The 21,135-nt window shown below is 40.6% G+C and overlaps 1 protein-coding gene across 4 annotated transcripts in view; it reads left to right on the top strand.

Moving 5' to 3' along the window:
* The window catches only part of MYO5B (myosin VB), a 386,415-nt gene that overhangs the window by 252,928 nt on the left and 112,352 nt on the right, over positions 1-21,135 (top strand). For all 4 annotated transcript variants that reach the window (XM_043514976.1, XM_043514975.1, XM_038401609.2 and 1 more), the window contains exons 15-17: positions 8,046-8,198; positions 9,389-9,486; positions 16,892-16,978. In XM_043514976.1, the coding sequence (XP_043370911.1) occupies positions 8,046-8,198; positions 9,389-9,486; positions 16,892-16,978 (338 nt within the window). The remainder of the gene's footprint in view (positions 1-8,045; positions 8,199-9,388; positions 9,487-16,891; positions 16,979-21,135) is intronic.

The following is a 21,135-nucleotide window of genomic DNA, read 5'->3' as shown; positions in this document are numbered from 1 at the left end:
ACGGTTAACTCTTTAAGTGGCTCGGGCCCGTCTGGCTAGCATGGCTGGAGCTGAGGTCACTCCAGCCAGGCGCCATGGCTGTGCCTGCTCTGTCTGGGTGGTGCCACTCCGGCCGGGTGCCGCGGGGGATAACGGTTAAGGTGGTTAACCAGTAACGCTATGCTTTCCGGTTAACCTTTTACATCCTTATTTTTGATGTTTGTAACCATTTCTCCTTTTATCCCTGCTACATGATGTCACTTAACTGATGTCCTTTTGTTAATAAACTTGTTTTATTTTTACTATAAGTCAGTCCATGCTGCGCTTGAAGAGTGTGTTTACTCCAGTTAAGTTAATAAGCTGCAATGCACTGAATCTTTAAAAGTGCAGCAAACTTAATACCTTCTCTGAATGAACAGTGATAGGGGCTGTGCATTGCAGGGAAACCTCTCTGTGGAGCTTGGAGGCTGGAGTTCACTGATTGTTTCCTGCTAGGCAAGGTTTGGGCTGAGAGAGCCTGGAGGAGCTTGCTGGTGAGGAAGACAGACTGGTGTGGCAGAGAGCTGACAGACAATGTAATCTCCAGCAAAGCTCACCTTTGCTGTGTCACGGGGTAATGCTGTGGTTCCCAGCGCTCAGTATCTCCAGCAACGTGTTACGCTGGTGTCGTCAAACAGGATGTACATTCAGCTTGCTATTTTAACTGAGGTTTACACTTTCAGCACTGGAAGATTAGTTTTAAGTGATTCTCAAGTGAAGAAACTGGGAAAAGTGCCAGAGGTTATGGTTTTATTGTTTTCTATTTTGTTTATTTTGGATGAGGAAAGAACAAAATGAAGTGTAAAAATAAGTAGACTTGCTAAAGGAAATGAGGGCCAATACATAGCCCTCAATGAGGCAGCCACACAATTCAAACAAGCTGAGATAGTTGTAGAATTTGAAAGTTGCAGAGTGGACCGAAAGGGTGGAAATGGCTAATATAAAGAAGGATTGTGACCATCAAAAATGGGAAGGGCCAAAGAAACTGATCTGAGAGTCAAGAAAAGGGAGGCAGAAAAGCTGCAATATGTTATAATCTCTCACCAGTGTTGCATGGTACCTGCCCCTGTGGCTTTCTCTGCTATGTATCCTATAAATCCACTGGCTCCCAGGTCCAGTAATTCTAATAGAGTATCTGACTTTGAATAATCAGTTCCTTGAAAAAGGGCTCTTTGGCCTCTGAAGATTACAGGCTCCATCAACTTTGCAAGCTGTAAACTTGGTAGGTTTCTTGAACAAGAAAAAATTGGCTTCTGGAGCATGTAACAGAGTGGAGTGTCCACATCTTTAGCACATGCATTAAAAATAGATAGGAGAGCTCTAATGTGCATCAGTGAGATTACCAAATTTGAGAGCGCCTTGTTAATTTTACATTTGCTTCAAATGTAGCTTAATTTTTTAAGGTCTCAATGAGATCAGCGGAAAAAGTCAAGTTTGACAATAATAGGACTTAGCATTTACAGGTTGCTTATTTCAGAATCTCAAAGCAGTGTACAAATATTTATTAAGAGATGGGCCTGTACCAGAACCCCAGATCCAAACACCCACGTTTTGGCAGAACCGGATTCAAACTTTGCAGCTCAGTGCCTTCTAATGTAATTGATATTTAATTACAGATGGGTAAACTGAGGCACCAAATAGCTAAATGACTTGTCCTAAGTCAGATAGTAAGTGGCAATACCCAGAATAGAACCCAGTCCTGGATCTCAGTAACTTGCTCTTACCTCCTGATAGGATTTAATCTATTAATTTTGTATCACACTCTTAGCATCTTTAAATGAATGCAAACCCCTCCGCAAATGGCTTTGATTAAAATTCAAATAAGGCGGTCTTTCCTTTGACTCCCTGATTTTAAGAAAATGAGGTACCCATAAGGGTATTGGAAAATTCTTTTGAACTGGTCCAATCCTTACGGTACACAATCCTATTTATTCTCATCCTACAACTTGAAAATACCCTATTGTTGTTTTTGTTTTTCATTTTACCAACTCAGTCCTCTAGTTCTGCAAAGTCCAGCCATTGAACTGAGACTTGAAAAGTCCTAAAATCAGGGTACAGATTGCAGTTCTGGAGAACAAAGTCTTGACATCAGTCAGAGTACTAGTGCTGTGTATGCACAGGGCCGGCACAGTATTTGTTCGACAAGAAAGTGCACTTTGGTGTCCTGAGAGCAGCCATGCTATAGAATCCTGTACCAATAAAGCCCAGATCAGGGCAAGCATTTGTTAATCTCTCTGTCATTCCTAATATGGCTAATTGTTGAATTCCCTCCGAACCTTGCAAACAGACATCTGTGTAGCCTGTTCAGCTGTAGGCCCCTTTTGTCTCTGTTGGCTTTTTCTTTCCATTCATCTGAAGCCTCTCAATGAAGTGAAATTAACCTGCCATTTATCTGTTTCCTGCAGTCTGTTCCATGTCCCATTAGCTATGGAGCAAGGCCATTCAAGTCTGGTTTATTTCCCAGGAGCCTTGTCGTGCCTTTCTTCCTTGGTTTAACAACTAGCAGGGATACCAGTGACCTCCAAAACCACAACAAAATGAGCAAGAACATGACAAGAGGGGAAACAACTGAAAGCCCTTCTTGGGCGGACTTTAAGCAGGAGCTGTAATATCGATATAAATATAGCTAGATTCAGAATGGGAAACTAATTGAGCATTGTCAGCAATTTGCTCTGTGTGCAATGATAGATTCATATGAAAACGCTGAGGTGTGCAATTTTCTTTTCCACGTGGGTAATTTCTGGTCTAATGACTGTGGAAGTGGGCTTTAATAATGTTCAAAGTCAAAAGCTTCATGTCCTCAGGAAGCCTGCACAATTTACCTTGAAAAACTGTATAATTAGAGCTTACTTAAAACGCCAGGTAATCTGTAGGAAATTGGCGCCGCATGGTGAATTATTCAGCCAGTTCCCTGCATGCTGTGATGAGCAATCCTGCAGCGGTGATAATGTCTGAAAGATTTCTGTTGGATTATCCTGTAACCCTTAGATTCACACTGCAGTTGAGGAGGGGAACAGTTATTAGAACAGCCCTGAACCCCGGATACACATCTGTCACCTACAGTTCACTCATTTAGTATTGAACAACCTGAGTTGTGGGTTTATTACCCAGTACTGGGTTTATTACCAAGATATTTTCCCTCTCCCCAATTCTTTCTTCATAGTTTAATTTCACAGAGCCAAATGCAGATGTGATGTGCCAGGTGGTGTAAATTACCAGTGACCAAATGCATGTAAGGGAATTTAAGCTGTTGTGATTTACATGGCAAGGCATGGGTGCTGAAACTAGGGGTCTTGGGTGCCCTGCCACACCCCATGGATTGAAGCAGTTTCCACCACATACAGGGTTCACAGTTTGATTCAGTGGTATCTCCATTATACAGATTGTTCCAGCACCTCTGTGCCATGGAGCTGGAAGAAAGCGTAAAGGCTTAGTGCACAGCAAGCTCTGGGGTGTGAATCTAGAGCGGACTAGCCTGCTGCTCACTAACTGGCTGCGTAGACCCTGCTACAGCACACAGTAGATCAAAGCCTGCTATGGAACTTTCAGTTGCAGATTCATAGCTCAGCTTGCTGCACACTAAGTCTGCATGAGCACAAGCCCTAAACTGAAGCGTGCAGCAGGGGGCTCTTATTGTTAACTGCATTCCTGTAACAGCTCTCTGGTTAAGACTCTAAGCATACAAGTGACAGCAATTTACATCCATTGCTCACTTTTATATCCATTTACGATCTCGTAACTTGTACCACCTCACACATTACCCTCTGAACTGAGCCCTTATTTGTGCCATTTTCATGTGGACCCAGGTAAGAGTAATATCCTTTATCAGCCCCATCACTTCCGCCCCACCCTCTCCTCCCCCCCATCACCAGTACAGTAGCACTTCCACCTTTCAGTCACTAAATTGAACTGTGCTGGGGTCTCCTCACTACCTCTTACTAGCTGCATCCCCTTTCGCAAAACACCTCCGCTTTCTCCATCTGCCACATCTTTCATGCTTTAGCCCAGATTAAAATCCTATATTTGGTGTTAATTCCCTCTGGGGAGATAGGAACTCCCCTCTCCCTTGCAGTTGCTGGGAAGTGGCTGAAAGAGGGAGCTATCCTTTTGGTATCTACTGGAATGGTTGATACTTTGCACTTTGAAGGTGTCCCACAGACTTCCTCGGGGAATTTTTCTCTTCTAATGCTACCTGTTTCATGTTGAGGAAGGTAGGGGGCTTGGCTGTTTCTCCCCCCACATACTCATCTGCTGAGATGGGGATTGGTAGCTTCAGGGTCCCTGCCTCTACCTGGCTGGAGAGAGTAAAATGTTGTGTGGCCATCTTACTAGTTTGTGCTCTGCAAAGTTCAGTTCTCCTCAGTTTGGGTCATTTTGCTGGATTCAAGTTTAATTTTAAAAAACAGAGCCTAATCTTGGGGCCTGAGCCAATGGGCCTAAAAACTGGGTCCTTTGGGCTTGAGCTGAGAAGGTAGAAACTACAATTGTTTTGATTATTAATGATAGGCAAGTCTCAGAAAAAGTCAAAGGTTCAGTGGATACTGCTTGAGACCTACCTGGCCTAAAAGCTAAGCTAAAAATCTTTGGAATCATTTTCTTCCATGTGAGATTTTTCAATACTTACTGGTTTAGGTAATGAAGTATGGTTGTTCCGTACAGACCCAGCTATCACAAGGAACTGTGAAAGAAGGGGAGGATATAATGTTTAAAACTTCTTCTTTTGCAGCCAAACTTACTACAGGTTTCAGAGTAAGGCAACTCCCATCTTTTCATATGCTGTGTATTTATACCTCCCTACTGTATGTTCTACTCCATGTATCTGATGAAGTGGGTTTTAGCCCACGAAAGCTTATGCCCAAATAAATTTGTTAGTCTCTAAGGTGCCACAAGGAGGACTCGTTGTTTAAACTTATTACAGTCTCAAAACATGTTCAGGTTTGGTCTGAAGCTTCAGGTGACCATTCAAATAACTCCTTTCTTTCTTTAAACTGGCTGTCTAAAGACACCCTTTATCAGCACTTTGCATTGTTCTGCAGCTAAAGTGACCCTGCATCTTATTCTGGGGGGGGGAGGGGCAGAGAGATTTTATTTTCACTTTGCATTCTTGTTAACTGCACTACCTGCTGTAGCTTGAGTGTTCTTTAAATATTTTTACACTTATGTGGAGGTATATAACTAGTTTATATGCATTTGTATACATCTGCATACAGGACAAAGGTTGCTTTGTTTTGGAGCTTGTCTACATTGCCACTTTATAGCACTGCACGTTTCAGCGCAGTAACGTGGCAGTGTAGACAGTGCTACAGGGCTGGGAGCTACTCCCCTCGTGGAGATGGGTTTTTTTTGTAGCACTGGGAAAGCTCTCCCAGTGCTGGTGCCGCGACTGCACAGACACGTTACAGTAAAGACATGCCCTTAGCGAAGCCTCCAAAATGCTGCATTTTCTGTGTCGTGACATTGATTCAGTGGCAACCTAGATCTTATTTTTATCGGCTGTTTCTCACGCAATCACGACTTCAGTCGTAAATGGAAATATCAATCTGGGCCTCCTGCTTCAAAAATGCAGGCCCCTTTCCCTGTGAAACAAAGGAAAATCTCCATTAGCGGTAATAACGTTATACCTAGCATCCTGTGTGAACCAGGAGAGGGGGACACAGATATCAGCAAAACTGTCACGTGCAGAAAAAAGTTCTGCACTGATTTGACTCTTTCTGAAGTCAAACGTCAATGAGGCAGGATCAGGCCAGTATACTTAATATGGTACTAGGAATGGGGGGGGAACCCCAGAAATGAACACCACGAGTGCTTACGCACTTCCACTTCAGAAAACAGATCCTTGTTGAAGAACTCCCAACAAGGTGAAATTGCATTACACTCTTTAGAAGGCAATTATTGTGGCCAATCAAACAGTAAGAGACTTATGAAGCAGTTAATTAGTTTTCAGCAGCCCTGTAGTAGCAAAACAAAGTAAAGAGAGGGCTCAAAGCAGAGAGAACTGATTTTATCATAGATCAAAAGCATGAGCAGTTGCTGTTAAGACAGAATATAACAATTCATTATCGTTATTAAGTGCCACGAGCATGCTCAGCATTGTACAAGACTCAAAGAAAGACTGGTCCTGCCTCAAGGAACTTAAAATCTTGAAACATCTAGGGGCTGATGCCAACTTCTGTCGCTCCATTGATTTCAGTGGAGTTCTGAATATTTGCACCAGCTGAGGATCTGCTGCCTAGATTGGGGCATGCACTTACTACCCATTCTCAATAGTAGAGTGCCTACGTGTGTGTTACTGTCCATCAGGTAGATGATTCAATGGAAAACAAGTGTGAGGAGAGGATAAGTAACATTAAACTTCCCCACCCTAGGATTAACCCAGTCCTATGATGCTGGTGAGTTCCCACTCCCTCAGCCAGTTTATAATCTTTCCCCTGAGCACCTGTGCAAAGTGAAAGGAAAAACTGAGCCCAGGTTAACCCCTTGTTTGTAGGGGGATCAGGTAGTGTCCTCACCCCTTACCACAAGACCTTTCTGGGGCGGCATAACGAATAAGTACGTGGGTTTGTGCAGGGCTTTCCTGTTATTACTGTACTTCTCTCTAAGCACTTATCTGCTGTGCATGCCACATCATAAGCACCACAAGGCTGCAGTCTGTTCTGTTCTAGTCTACATAGGTTCTAATGCCACGTTTAGTTACCGTAGTGTGTGTGTGCTTGACCCCCTCCCCTGCCCCAGGGTGCTTGAATTGAGGTGGAATTACAGATCCTTGCTAACTAATGTCTGGTTGAACAGTTGAATCATATTGCAGTTTACTTTAGTAGTCTCCGCATCAGGCAATAGTAAATAACAGCAATGGATAAAAGATACTGTATATTTTTTTTTCGTTCAGACACCCATAATTTAAATGTAGCTCTAGTTTGAAGGGGAAAGCTGAATAAATAGATATGTAACTGGATTTGAATGAGACAGGTGAGACCTCAGCACCTCTGAAAAACTTATTTACATGCCCGTATGTACTGGAGGTGTTTAACTTAATTGAAATTTGAAGATGCTGGCCCATTTTACCTGGCTTTGTAAAACTTTCACGTTTGCTCCTTTTTTGTGTTACACACGGATGGTGGTGCTCTGTGGCCAGAGGCACAAGGCTTTCAGACCATCTGGTTTAGTTCCAAAGCGTTGAAAGAGGAGATTCAATAGCAGCAGAATGGTGGTCTAGGTCTGCCCTTGTCTTTTGTTGGTACTGTTTTTGTAAATGGTGAAATTCAAGAAACTGGGGTGGTGGGTGCCAATTTGATCTGATCAGGTTGACAGACAAGGCTGGCTTTGAAATCCCAGAACCAGCAAGCTTCAGTCTGTCATACAAATCAGGCTCTATTTTAGTGAGTGAAATAGCAAGCAATATGCCGTGAGTCACTGACAGCACTGGAACATTATTCTGACAGCGTTTCTTGCTGCATGAAGAACTGAATGACTTTCTGAAAGGGAAGGATAGTCACTGATGTTGAGGAGACATTTTAAACAGTAACAGAACTCTCCCAATCCTTTTTGAGAACAGAATGTTGTGCAAGCTTTATATCATGTAGAGCTAGATGAATCCCTTAAGATACCAGCCACTAGGCTTGTTTCCTAGCAGACTGTACAATAACAGCGCAATTGAAGTTTGTGATATGAACTGAGCATTGTCCTTTCTCTCACTGATCCCTGTGCTTTGAACTGCATTTCTGCTTTCAATGCCACAGCTGTTCAGATGGGTCTTGTAACAAAAATGAAAGTCAGCATCGGATAACCTACATAACAAAATACCTAATGGCCCTCTCTGATGCTGTTTGTGCACATGCAAGATTTTTTTTTTAGTCCTGGTCATGTTGTTTGGTTGCCCTTTTCTCACCTGTAACTCAGGCCTAGTCTTGGAAGTTTAGGTTGAGAACACCTGCAAGTTGTCTTGGCCGGCAATATGGTTCGGAGTGCAATTCCTTTGGTAAACATAATAGATAGTATAGATGCTTATGGTCTTCCTGTCTCCCTCTTAGTATCAAATGGTAGCTGACTTATTTCAAGATGAAAAGGATTCTGTGCCTGCTACTCCGACCATAAAGGGAGCCGCCCCCAAAATCAGCGTCCGTTCTGCCAGACCATCTGTGAAAGCTGCCAACAAAGAGCACAAGAAAACTGTGGGGCACCAGGTAAAGTCTTCACTGGAAATAGAGTCGACTAGTTCTTTACATAGCAACTTTCCTTCTCCAATTCTTCCCAAGCCCTTTTCAAAGTAATGAAGTAAAAACTAGTGTTGTGTGGGGCAGTTATTTATAGTAGTCAATGATAGTAGACGCTCAGCCTTGGGTATTACAGCAATAATTTAAAGTTATGATGCAGCGTGGTGTCTTTCGGCTGTTGGGTCACAAAACTATTTACCATGTGGGTCAGCCATAAGATATAGAGGAGAAAAAAAGTGATAGAAAAAGAGAAATTGGTTCAACATGCCAGTGATAGGAGGAGCGTTTCAGAGATGGAGCAACACAGATAAACAAGCAACCTCCAGTTGTGCAGAGTAAAGGGAACTGGACAGAGAGAAGGCAAAAAGAGATGATCTGAATGAGCAAGCAAAGGAACAGATGGGTGTGAGATTAGAGAGGGAAGGTGAAGTCAAGGTCATATATAGAATCCTGAAAGCAGGAGGACATATTGAATTTGATGCAGAGGTTACAAAGAAGCCACTGAGAGTGAAAGATGATGAGGGAGAGTTTAAGATAGGTCTGCTTCTTGGTGTGGATTGAATAATCTGGCTTTTCCCCTGAAGTTTAGAGAGGAGGGATTTAGGAAGACCATAAATGAGTTGACTTCAATAGTCTTGATTGGACGTGATTGAGACACGGAATAAGGAGCACAAAGGCTGGTGCAAGACTCATTGGAACACATTTTATTGAAAATACTGGTGTTAAACCTTGAGAGTACCTTGCTCTCTATTAAAGAGCCAGTGATGCTTTTTACTTCTATCTGTAGAGCTACCAAGATTGGGTCCTTTAACATCTCAGTTGAAGGGATGATGCCTGAAACCACAAAATAGTCCCTTGGTATTGTCCTAAAACATTGCTTTGATGTAGCTCTTGTGTTTGTTTGTGTAGAACCAAGAGTTTGAGTACAATCTGGGTTTATATGAAAATTCATATTATTTTCGTACCCATAGGCTGGTTCAGGCTTCCGCTTATCACTGATGTCTGCTTGTAAAGTAGTCTTTTGTCTTTGATTTAGAATATACTCCAGATTTGCCCGTGTCATCTTCAGGCCTAATTAAGAGTTTGAACAGTCCAAATGCACCCCTTCCCTCCCCCCACTCAAAGATAAGTGGATTTTTTTTTGTTCTGGTCTCTTTCAGTTCCGAAACTCCTTGCATTTATTGATGGAGACGCTGAATGCTACCACTCCACACTACGTGCGCTGCATCAAGCCAAATGATGAGAAACTTCCATTCAAGTAAGTTCCACTTTAAGATAAGTTCCAACATATCTAGCTGCTCTAGCCCTTTATAGTAAAAAGGGCTGAAAAGTCTCTATACATTAAAATATTTGGAGTTCCATTCCTCTTAAGTGACACGTCCTTTTACAAAATGGTGGTTCTAAAATGTGCTCTAAGCAATTTGATCTCCCTCAAGCCCCACTGATTTCAACAGGAGTTGAGGGTGTACAGTTATTGGTGGGTCTTGAAAGATTATTACTAGTTTACTGGGATTACCTAGCATAGGGGTTTATACTACAGCACTGTAGTATGAACTCTTAAAGTTAAGAATTTCAAATTCTGTAACTCGTATCATTCTAAGAACTGTTGTCCCATAATCAGTGTCCTCTGTTGATTGAAGCCCTTATGATTGAAAATATTCCTCATAGTTTATTTTGTTTTAATGGTCGAACATATTAGAAGTGTGGTACTCTCCAAATGCTGTAGAATGGAAGAAAAATGTAGCCCACACAAACAAATATACTCTGTTTCTGCTACACTGACCCAGACTAACCACATACAATATCCCAGTACAATACGATGCAGAACTATTGCTTTTGCAATAGTGTCTGATCAAATTATATCTTAGAAGCTCACAACACATTAGAGTTAAATTGCACAGATACAGTGATAAACAGGTTTCAGAGTAGCAGCCGTGTTAGTCTGTATTCGCAAAAAGAAAAGGAGTACTTGTGGCACCTTAGAGACTAACAAATTTATTAGAGCATAAGCTTTCGTGAGCTACAGCTCACTTCATCGGATGCATTTGGTGGAAAAAACAGAGGAGAGATTTATATACACACACACAGAGAACATGAAACAATGGGTTTATCATACACACTGTAAGGAGAGTGATCACTTAAGATAAGCCATCACCAACAGCAGGGGGGGGAAGGAGGAAAACCTTTCATGGTGACAAGCAGGTAGGCTAATTCCAGCAGTTAACAAGAATATCAGAGGAACAGTGGGGGGTGGGGTGGGAGGGAGAAATACCATGGGGAAATAGTTTTACTTTGTGTAATGACTCATCCATTCCCAGTCTCTATTCAAGCCTAAGTTAATTGTATCCAGTTTGCAAATTAATTCCAATTCAGCAGTCTCTCGTTGGAGTCTGTTTTTGAAGCTTTTTTGTTGAAGTATAGCCACTCTTAGGTCTGTGATCGAGTGACCAGAGAGATTGAAGTGTTCTCCAACTGGTTTTTGAATGAATAATAGCAGAAGGAGAGAAATGAAAAGACAGGGATAAGCAACTATTGTGACTGACTTCCTTAAATTTCCATTGAAAGCACTTTGTTTGTACCTTGGGTATTTTTTGTTCCTTTTACGTATTTGTTTTAATAGAAGTCCAAAAACATGATTCATATCAGCTGATGCAGTATTCCAATTGTGTGAGAAAGAGAGAGAGAATTTTGATTGAGGAGATGCCCTGAGCTCCCACAGCAGTTACAAGGAGTACACGCATATTTTAAATAAAATGGACAAATAATTAGAGTGAGCTGATACAGCTTTTCTGTATTACCATTTGGAAGAATGTAATTAGGCTCAATTCTGTAATTAGGCCCAATTCTATTTAAGTCAGTGGAATTTTACCATTGATTAAAAGGACCCAATGTTGCTCTCTTTTAGGTGTCCTCTAAAGGGCCTGCTATAGGTTGCTGTTGTAGACATAGTAGAAAACCATGATGGAGTAGTTCCTATGTGCTTATACAGTCCTATTAATAACATCAAGGTCTCCTATAGTGCCACAGTGATGATAAGGAAAGAACATTTGTTTGCTTATATGATGCGTAATTCCACAAGTCTGGTTTTATTCTAACACAACTGCCAATCGGAGCCAATTTTAAAATCTTGTAGTCAGTTTGTATCTACAAAATGGCATACCATACATCTACACTGGCAAATGCCAAATAGATTGTTACCTGTATGATTCTGTCATGAAAGTATTTTCTAACCCCAGAGAGTGGAAGCAAAGTAGCCTCCAAGGTGAAATCATCTGATCTTTCCAATTAGGGAGCTGTGAGACTCATCTATTCACATGGCTCAATTTTCAACCCAGCCTTAGCTGAGTATTCAATTTTTTACCTTCAATTTCACATTCCAATTTTCCTCCAAGTATTCAGGGTACAACTGATGCCCATTTATAAATAGTGTTCAGATGCGGTCAAGTAACTAATCATGAAATTCTAAATGACATCAGCTGTACTTACACATGATTAGAGGTGCAAAACTGAAACAAGTTGCAGGCATACAAGTGTGACTGGCTGTTATAGTCTCTAGGCATGGTCCCAGAATGGTGATGCTGCAGTGTTTGATGTAATGCTTCCTAACAGGCAACAGAGGAGTTGCCAAACTGAAGTTTTCAAAACAAAGGGAAAGCCAAAGTAGATCCAAGAATTATTCTTCTAGCCTGAAGAGCACATGAATCTTATTCGCAGTGCAGGTATGGCCATTGTGTACATCATATCCTGAAAACAGCAGACAACACAGGAAAATACTCTGGGGTGGGATGGTTGAAGTTGCACTTCCTGTTTGTCAACTGGAAAGCACTGGTTCAGGCTTATTCACATCACTATCCCCTTGCTAGAGATAAGTATCTCCACCCTTCCTCAGAGGAGTCTACTTGTCTGGTACTGGTGATCCAGGAATGCTAACTAGTATTAAGCCTTATTGCCACCAGTTTAAGCAACTTAAGTCTTTTGGCATCACTTAAATTAAACCAATTTGCTCTCTAAAAAATCCTCCTCATATCAGACAAGATGATAAAGATACTGCAGTTCACATTTCAGCTGTGCCATGCTAGGAGAAAACAATTCAGTGGAATGCTAGTGCTGGGGTAGTGCAGTGCCACTAACATGTGATTGCATAGCACTGTCGTTTTCATCGGCATAAAAACATGAACCTTTTATTCAAAGAGGAACATTTTCTTAAACCTCCTTATCAGTAGACACATTTTTTTACTTTTTCCTAAAATGAGACATTCAGAATTTAGTATTCAACTTTTTTTTCTACAAATCTAGTTTACTGAACATTAGTTCAGGAATCAAACACTTGAGTGTCAGATTTCCAGCGTGAAAGAAGCTGCAGCACTGTAAGAATAATGCTTACTGCTTGCAAAGCACTTCAGCCAAAATTTTCTAATCGTTGAGTTTAACGTTAGTCAACTAGGAGGAAATTTTCAAAGGCATAAATGGAAGTTGGGTATCCAGCTCTTATTTGTGCCTTTGAATGTTTCCCTTCTAAATTCTTATTTAAGCACCTAAACAAACGTACACTGAATTTCAGAGGTGCTGAGCAGCCATAGACCCATTGGCTTAAAGTCTGAAAATCTTATCTTTTCTATTTTCAAAGTGCTATACAAATGTTAACTCAGTTTTTCCCAACATTCGGGATAGGTAGGCAAGTAATTGCATGTGTAATTTATAGATGAAGAAACTGAGGCAAAGAAAGGTTAAGGCAATGATTTTCAAAAGTATGAGCCTAAAGTTAAGTTCCTAAATCCACATTTAGGTACTTAAATTGGTAGCCTCATTTTCAAGCTCCCAATGACTTCCTCATGGAACACCTGTTAGTTTCAGTGAAAGTTGCTGGGTGCTCAGGTCGCTTGTTTAGGTGCCTAACTGTGGAATTAGGTGGCTAGCTTTAAGCTCTTCTGAAAATTTTGGCCCAATTGACTTGCTTAAGAGCACACAGTGAGTCCATGGCAGAACTCATGAATTATAGCTCCTGGCCCCAGGCCATGTTCAATCCACTAGACCTTCTGCCTCCCAAGTCAAGAAAAAAAGAAGTGAGTGGTTAATAATAAATCTATTTCCTTAATTTTTAGTTCATCATTGATCCAGCTAAAGTGAGAAGTGGTAACAATCTCATCTGTTTGATCTTTTATTCTAGAGGATTTTTATTTATGTATGTATTTATTTTTAGTAATGTAGAAATTTAGAAATGTAAAGAGTGGTTACAACTACAATTCGAAGTAGCTATACCTAAGAGTTGTGTTTGTAACTCCTACCTTACATCATTACTGAAAGTTGCTTAACGTTGAGATTGGAAAGCCCAGTTCTTGGTCACTCAGAGGTCATAGACCCCAGAGCACTTTTTTGCGAGAGAAGAGAGTGTTAACTCAAGTAACTTGGCCAAATGTTATTTTCAGTTAATATAATCTACTGATGCAAAGTTCCCTGTATAGTTTAGTTGGAGAGGTTATTTGACTCTTCCTATGCTGAATGGTGTTACTGGTGAAGACTGATTGCTATGTTCCATCTGCAAGGTGACTGTGGTTTAGAGCAGATGACTGCATTTCAGAGAGATCTCTTTGTATACAGTATAAATTGCTTTGGGATCCTCCAGGTTGAAAGTTGCTAACATTGCTATTATTTATTATTATTAAAATTGCACCCCCTTGGATTCCTGTCTGGAGTGAGTGACAGGCTAAACTTCTGCTCTTTTTCTTCATGATATTATAATGGATAACTCGCTGTGGACTTGATAGCACTGCTGAGTTTAAAAATGTGGAAAATAGCAGAGTATATTTCTTATACTGCTCTAGCACAGCTGAGCAAATTAAAAATTGTTCATGAATTCTTGATCTCCAGATTGAAACATTAGGGGCATTCAGAATCCCAACATACATATAGAGACCTGTTCTCCCTTTGATAAGCATTGTCTCCTTACCACACGCAGTTAGGGTAGTGCCCAGAAGCATCTGTATGTCTCTGTAAGGTTGTCCATCAAAATAGTGGGTGGATAGTTTCCAATTCAAGCACCTTTCAGGGCTACAATGAGGCAATTTATGATACTAATGGTGCTGAGAAGTATGGAGCTGTTTCTGAATTTGGTAAAATTTGTATTTGGGGAAAAAGCAGATGATGTAGTCATAACGTATGATGATGAAAACGCTCTTTCCATTCCACTGGTATCTCAGGAGGATGTTAAACAGCAGCTGTTAAAGTTAGACACTTTTACATCAGCAGGTCCAGATAACTTGCATCCAAGAGTTTTAAAAGAGGTGGCTGAGGGCCTCACTGGACCATTCATGTTGTTTTGTTGTTTTTCAATAAGTGTTGAAGAACTGGGGAAGTTCTAGAAGACTGGAAGAAAGCTAATGATGCGCCAATATTTAAAAAGGGTAAACAGGATGACCCTGGATAATTACAGGTCTGTCAATCTGACATCAATCCCAGGCAAATAATGGAGCTGCAGATAAAAGACTTCATCAATATAGAGTTAAAGGAGGGTAATATAATTAATGCCAATCAACATAGGTTTATTGAAAATAGGTCCAGTCAAACAAACTTGATATCTTTTTTGTTAAGATTACAAGTTTGGTTGATGAAGTTAACCATGTGGATGTTATAGACATAGACTTCTGTAAGGCATTTGACCTGAGACAACACAATATTTTGATTAAAAGAGAAAAATGATTTAAAATTAACATGGCACACATTAAACAGATTAAAAGCTGGCTAACTGATAGGTGTCAAAATGTAATTGTAAATGAGGGATCATCACTGGGTGGGTGTGTTTCTAGTGGGGTCTTGCAGGGATCAGTTCTTGGCCCTAATTTATTTAATATTTTTATCAGTTAACTGGAAGAAAATATAAAATCATCACTGATAATGTTTGCAGACGACATATGAAGTGGGGGACTAGTAAGTAACAGAGAACAGGTCACTGATGCAGAGTGATATGACTTACTTGGTAATCTAGGCGCAAACAAACTATGCATTTTTAATGTAGCTAAATGTACTTTATACATCTATGAGCAAAGAATGTAGGCCAGGATGAGGGACTCAATCCTGGGAACCAAACACTCTGAAAACAATTTGGGGATTGTGATAGATAATCAGCTGAACACAAACTCCTAGGGTGACTCTGTGGCCAAAAGGACTAAGGCAGTCCTTAGGATGCATAAATGGGAATCTCAAGGAGTAGAGGTTCTTTAACCACTGTATTTGGCACTGGTGTGATCTCTGTTGGAATACTGTGTCCAGTTTGGTGTGCACCAGTCAAGAAAGATGTTGATAAATTGGAGAGGATTCAGAGAAGAGCCACAAGAATGCTTGCATGATTAGAAAACATGCCTCACAGTGATAGACTTGAGGAGCTCTATCTATTTAGCGTAACAAAGAGAAGGTTAAGGGGTGACTTGATTACAGTCTGTAAGTACCTATATGGGGAACAAATATTTAATAATGGGCACTTTAGTCTATCAGATAAAGCTATATAATATCCAATGTCTGGAAGTTGAAGCTAGACAAATTCAGATTTGAAATAAGGTGACTTTTTTTTTTTTAAACAGTGAGGGTAATTAACTACTGGAACAATTTATCAGGGGTTGTGGTACATTCGTCATCACTGACGATTTTTAATCAAGGTGAGATGTTTTTCTAGATGTGCTCTAGGAATTATTTTGGGGGAGTTCTGTGGCCTGTGATATACAGGAGGTCAGATTAGATGATCACAATCGTGCATTCGGACCTTGGAATCTATGAATCTCTGCTCCATTGCACCTGTTTTACCCCAGTGCGGTCCCATTGAAATGCAGTGTCTGGTGCCAAAGAGTGGAGAATCAGGACCTCTGTGTGCACATGCTGTGGAAAATGGACTCTATCTACTATGCTTGTTCAGTATGAACACCGGCTGATCTCAATGTGGGTTCAGTGCCCAGAACCAGAATAGAATACGGCGCTGTGCCATCTAAGATAGCAAAGTTCCATTGAAACGAAGATTAAAGCTCCTAAACCACATTAAATTCGTATGGTTTCCAAAGCCAGTTAAGTGGGGTCTGATCGTTACTTTGTTTGGTATTAATTTTAATGGTATTGATCGTATAGAATGTTTTTTTCATATTGAAGTTGGTGTTGTCTTCCCTAAGAATTTCATTGCCTTTTACAGCAGAGCCTTATTACACTGTTGTTACAAAATGTAGCATCTTATAGACCTCAGATGAATGGGTTTTCTGGCTATGCAGAAAAGCACCTTGTACTGCTTGTTGTTGTAGATTATGCTGTGGTGCAGTCATCACATCCCTCTTTCTGCTCAGTGATGTCTATCTTTCTGTTAACCAGCAACTCAGTTCTTTCTCCTGAAAACCTTTAATAGTGCTGCATAAGTCGCATGTTAATCCACCTGCTCAAAGAATTCCAATAAGGATTTCCAGGCTGCAGCAAATTGAGCTCTCCCAACATGCAGGAAAACGTAAATGGCAGAGTTTCTTTCTGTACATGCTGTGTATATAAGCAGAAATGAAACCCAGCTGTATTGGAAAGGTTGCCAATGTAAATATTCTTGTCATTGCCTCCGGATACTCTGCTGCTAGGTTTCTTTTAATTTTGTGCATGGAGTGGGAAACTGTGCTCATCTGTATCATTATAACATGTAATTGCAGATTTGATCCAAAGAGAGCAGTCCAGCAGTTAAGAGCCTGTGGTGTGTTGGAGACCATCCGTATCAGTGCAGCTGGCTACCCATCCAGGTACTATACTGCCAAAGATACCTTGTGTTATACTATGTCACATGCTTTATTCAGTGAAGTTGGCACCTGGAGGGGAAAAAAGCAGTGTTTTCTTTCAAAAAGATGTTTGGTTTACAAAAATCCCACCAGCTCCTGAAATCTTCAATTCTAGAAGTTCGTTGCCAAGCCATAAGATGAAATATAAAGCAGCCATAGAGTATGTTCTCTTTATTGAGCTCAGAGTGACACTTTCAATCTGGCACTGAGAAATGATTTCTCATGGTGATGTTAATTAGCAAGGAACCATGAACAATAAAATCTCCAAAAATGCTATATGTGGATAGTAAGAAGTTGATAGGAATCTGGATTGGATTCCTATATGGAGATGGAATCCCATATGGAGATGGACAACAAGAAACAATAATGGAGTTTTTTCCCAGGCTGATTATAGTTCTAAACATGTTATTCTTGTTCAGAAGTAAATGTTGCCTATAAGGAAGGATTCCCCCTGCAGCCACTAAAGCTCGCTGTAGAAAAGGTCCCCACAGGGCCTACATGTATTGCTTTGTTTTCAGGCTTCAGACACCTGCTATAACAGCAGTTGCAGCCAAAAAATGTAGATGTTTGTTTCAGTGTATGCACGTGGAGAGAATGAATCTTTTAAACCATTGTTATAGTCCACATATCATAAGAATATCAGGCATCAAACTTTTTGCATTAAAATAAAGGAAGAAAGTTGGGAGGTAATTTGAGCTTCATTGATGAGATTTGAGCTTCAAATGATATTTTAGGGCCCAGTAAATTTAAAAGCTGAAACTCTAAATCAGGCCTGAAGATGACCAGGGCAAGTAATTTTGAAAATGCATCAGGTCTGCTTTATTGCTGAGCAGTTTTGTGTTAATGTCAGCATAGCGATTAGCCTTTTTATATGGAACAAAGGAGTTATAAATATGCTTCCAAAATAGTCAATTAACCGGGATGTTCAATGCCCTGTCACTGTCCTTTCAGAGAAATGTTCTGCCTGAAAGTTCACTGACAAACCTTGCATGCTTATAAGCAGCAAGAAATAGATCCCGAGAATTTATGCCAGCTGTTATAGTAGTGGCACTGCCAATTATTTGATTTTCCTGGTGCTTTCTGACATCCAGAAGGAATTCCCACCACATTTTTGGACAAACAAATACTGAAAACAGGAAGGCCTGCTGTCTCCTCTAGTTCACTCAGATGGATCTTTATGGAAAAGTCCTGTAGAAATTGAGAGAAAGTTGTATTCTTTCTATGAAACTTTAGAAACATGCTGTAGAATGTAATAGAAATTTACGTCCCTTCTCTAGAATTATAGAAGGTGGTGTAGCCCTATTTAACTATTGGCTCCACCCTATTAAATTCTCTAAGACTTTTCCATTAAGGGATCAATGTCAGCTACTGGTAAAATGAGGATGTCTAAATTTCTGTCATCTCTAAGATTAAACAATGGGAAAAATAACTAAAAATGATCCAAGCACCTTTAAAATCATGTTTACGAAGGTGTCAGTAAGGCCAAATCCTGCTTCTGCCCTCCTATGTGTAGAAGGTCCGAAGACGTAATGGAATAGCCATGGTTTCTTTATGAAGGGGGACACCAAGGGGAGTACGTGCCACCAGCAAGCCATGTGATAGTGTTCTGCAGCACAGCAGAATCTCTGAATTTATGGTTGCACGTGGGTTCTCTTAGTGGCTTCAAAGGTTCTCTTAGTGGCTTCAAAGGTTCTCTGTTCCCAGTGATTGAAGAAGAGAATTGATTACCAACCCCCCCCCCCAACAGAGATCCCTTGTATAAGGCCTCATTTCTCCAGTTTTGCACTGGGTATCCAGCATTAGGCCCATACAGTGTAGTCTATAGAGTCTTTAGATGCGTTTATCTACTTGAAAAAGATAAAAAAATTATTTATTTGTATTGGAACTTTAGTCGTGCCTAATGACCCAGACTGAGATCAGGGGTCCCTTGTGAGAGGCACTGTACACACACGGCAGCTCTTGCACTGAAAAACTCACAAGGCAAAGAAAGCTTTATCCTCATATCAAACGGTCCTGTAGTGGCTCAAGAGCATGAGTACCAAACTCAAGGCAGGCTGCAAGGAAGCAATGCACAAGCCCTCAGACTGGTGGTGAGTTCTATACGTAGATTTAACCAATCAATTATCAAGTTTAAACTCTTCAGACACTGTGCCAGCCTTACCATGGAGTCACAGACAGTCCCTTGGGTACTCCATCTGTCTTGCCACCCAGGTAAGTTTACCTTTGTGACAGATGTTCCTTTACACCAAAAATCACAGCAATATTCAGGTTACTCCCAGTCCCAAAGGACCAGCCATTTACCCCAGGTCAGTTGCACTTTAGCTCTCACACCAAAGACAATGCTTTTAGCCAATCCTGTAATAAACTATCTAAAGCTTATTATGTAGGAAAAAGAAACGAGAGATATTTACAAGGTTAAAGCAAGTAAATATATATACGCAAATGAGTTACACTCAAGTATCAAAAGGTAATAGAAGCTTCTGTAATAAGCAAGCTTTATATGTCCTTTAGGGCTAACTCCAGCTAAGCAGCTGGGGATCCCTTGGTTATGCCTAGAAACCTTGCCCAACAGAATCCAAGAAACAATGGTATACAGTTTCTCCTTAGGGGAGTTAGGGGTTTTTATTCCCTTTCTCCCTCCCTCGCGCCCCCCCCCCCCACTTTAAGCTGAAAACTCAGGTAATGGGAGGAATTCGCTTGCAAGACTCCTCTTAATGGGGGGGGGGAGTAAACAACAAAGTCTTTTGCCCTCTTTAATGTTCCAGTCTAGTTTGTCTGGTGTCGATGGGCCTTCCTTGTTGGACAGGACATAACAACTTCTGTTGGAGACGAGCATTTCACACTAGTTAATGTCTCCCTCCTGTCTGCTGATATATACAGTTACAGAGGCTTACAATGCAGACGCTGACATAGTACCCTACAATATAGGATACAGATACTATAACTAAGATTAATATATGCAGCAATTCACAAGCATTCAATAAAGTCTAAACTCATTCTTATAATGATAATGCCTATTTTAACAATGCTAATACAAAGGTGAACCAGACTGGTTCCAGCTATGTATTTGTCAGCATTCCACTGAGCTGGCACCTGGTCTCCCAGCATCACAACATATGGCTGAACAGTTGGAATTTTGGTTATGAGCACTTCTTTCCCACAGAGTTGTGGCTGATAATTTTTTAATGCATGGAGCACCCAAATCTTCCTCTTGTCTGACGTTATTGGTCTGCTCTAAAGAGGTGCAAGACTAACCAGCTCTTCGGGTTTCAATCCTCTCCAGTTTAGGGTCCAGGACACTTATGATACGTCTACACTGCAATTAGGAGTGAGCCCCTCCTTAGGCTTCTGAGCCTGAGCTCCAGCCCTAGCTGCAATTTGAAAGCACTGTCTATACAGCTGTTCTGTTGACCTGGGCTGGCAGGCTCACTCCCACTTGCTCCAAAATGCTGTGTAGAATACCCTTAAGAGACAATGTGAGAATTTTGTTCCTTGCTGCGATCTTAACATTTCTGGAAGGTGAATATGTACAGTATATCTCTTTTTGCTATATACAAGATAGGAGCTTCAAATTTTGCAAGTTATTTTATCATCCTCAATTATAGATATTCACATTGACTGACAAGCAAAACCAATAGATTCTGTATCCTAATGAAAATCCCCAGGTAGTGAGTAATCTGTACATTTGAACTGACTGTATGAATTAATTAGGCAAATGTTACTTAAAATTTAAATCTGATACCATTGGAAATTTAATAATTTTTTATTATTCCTTTTGGTTTCAGCTTCACACGGTCACTTTCATGACTTTAAGCACAGCATAAAATCACAATGAGTTTTATAAGAGTAATACCTAGATTGCATGATTTCAGATTGAAGACATTGTCTGTGAAATAAATGATAAGGAAGAAGTCATTGCTAGAAGCTTGGTCTTACAACCCTTTAGTCCCAAACCTATATGACTAAACGCCATTCGAAATAGCCGTGCAAAATTTTAAATCCTTGAACTGCAAGATGTTTGCATTTCATTTAGGATTTGCAAAAATGTTTTTCAGAAATTTTCTCATACCAGTAGGAGAAAATGCTAATTTTCACATTTCCATGCACAACTGAACATTTTA

The sequence above is a fragment of the Dermochelys coriacea genome, chromosome 5, assembly GCF_009764565.3.
Source record: "Dermochelys coriacea isolate rDerCor1 chromosome 5, rDerCor1.pri.v4, whole genome shotgun sequence".
Classification (NCBI taxonomy): Eukaryota; Metazoa; Chordata; order Testudines; family Dermochelyidae; genus Dermochelys; species Dermochelys coriacea.
This window is presented reverse-complemented; position numbering and strand designations above follow the sequence as displayed.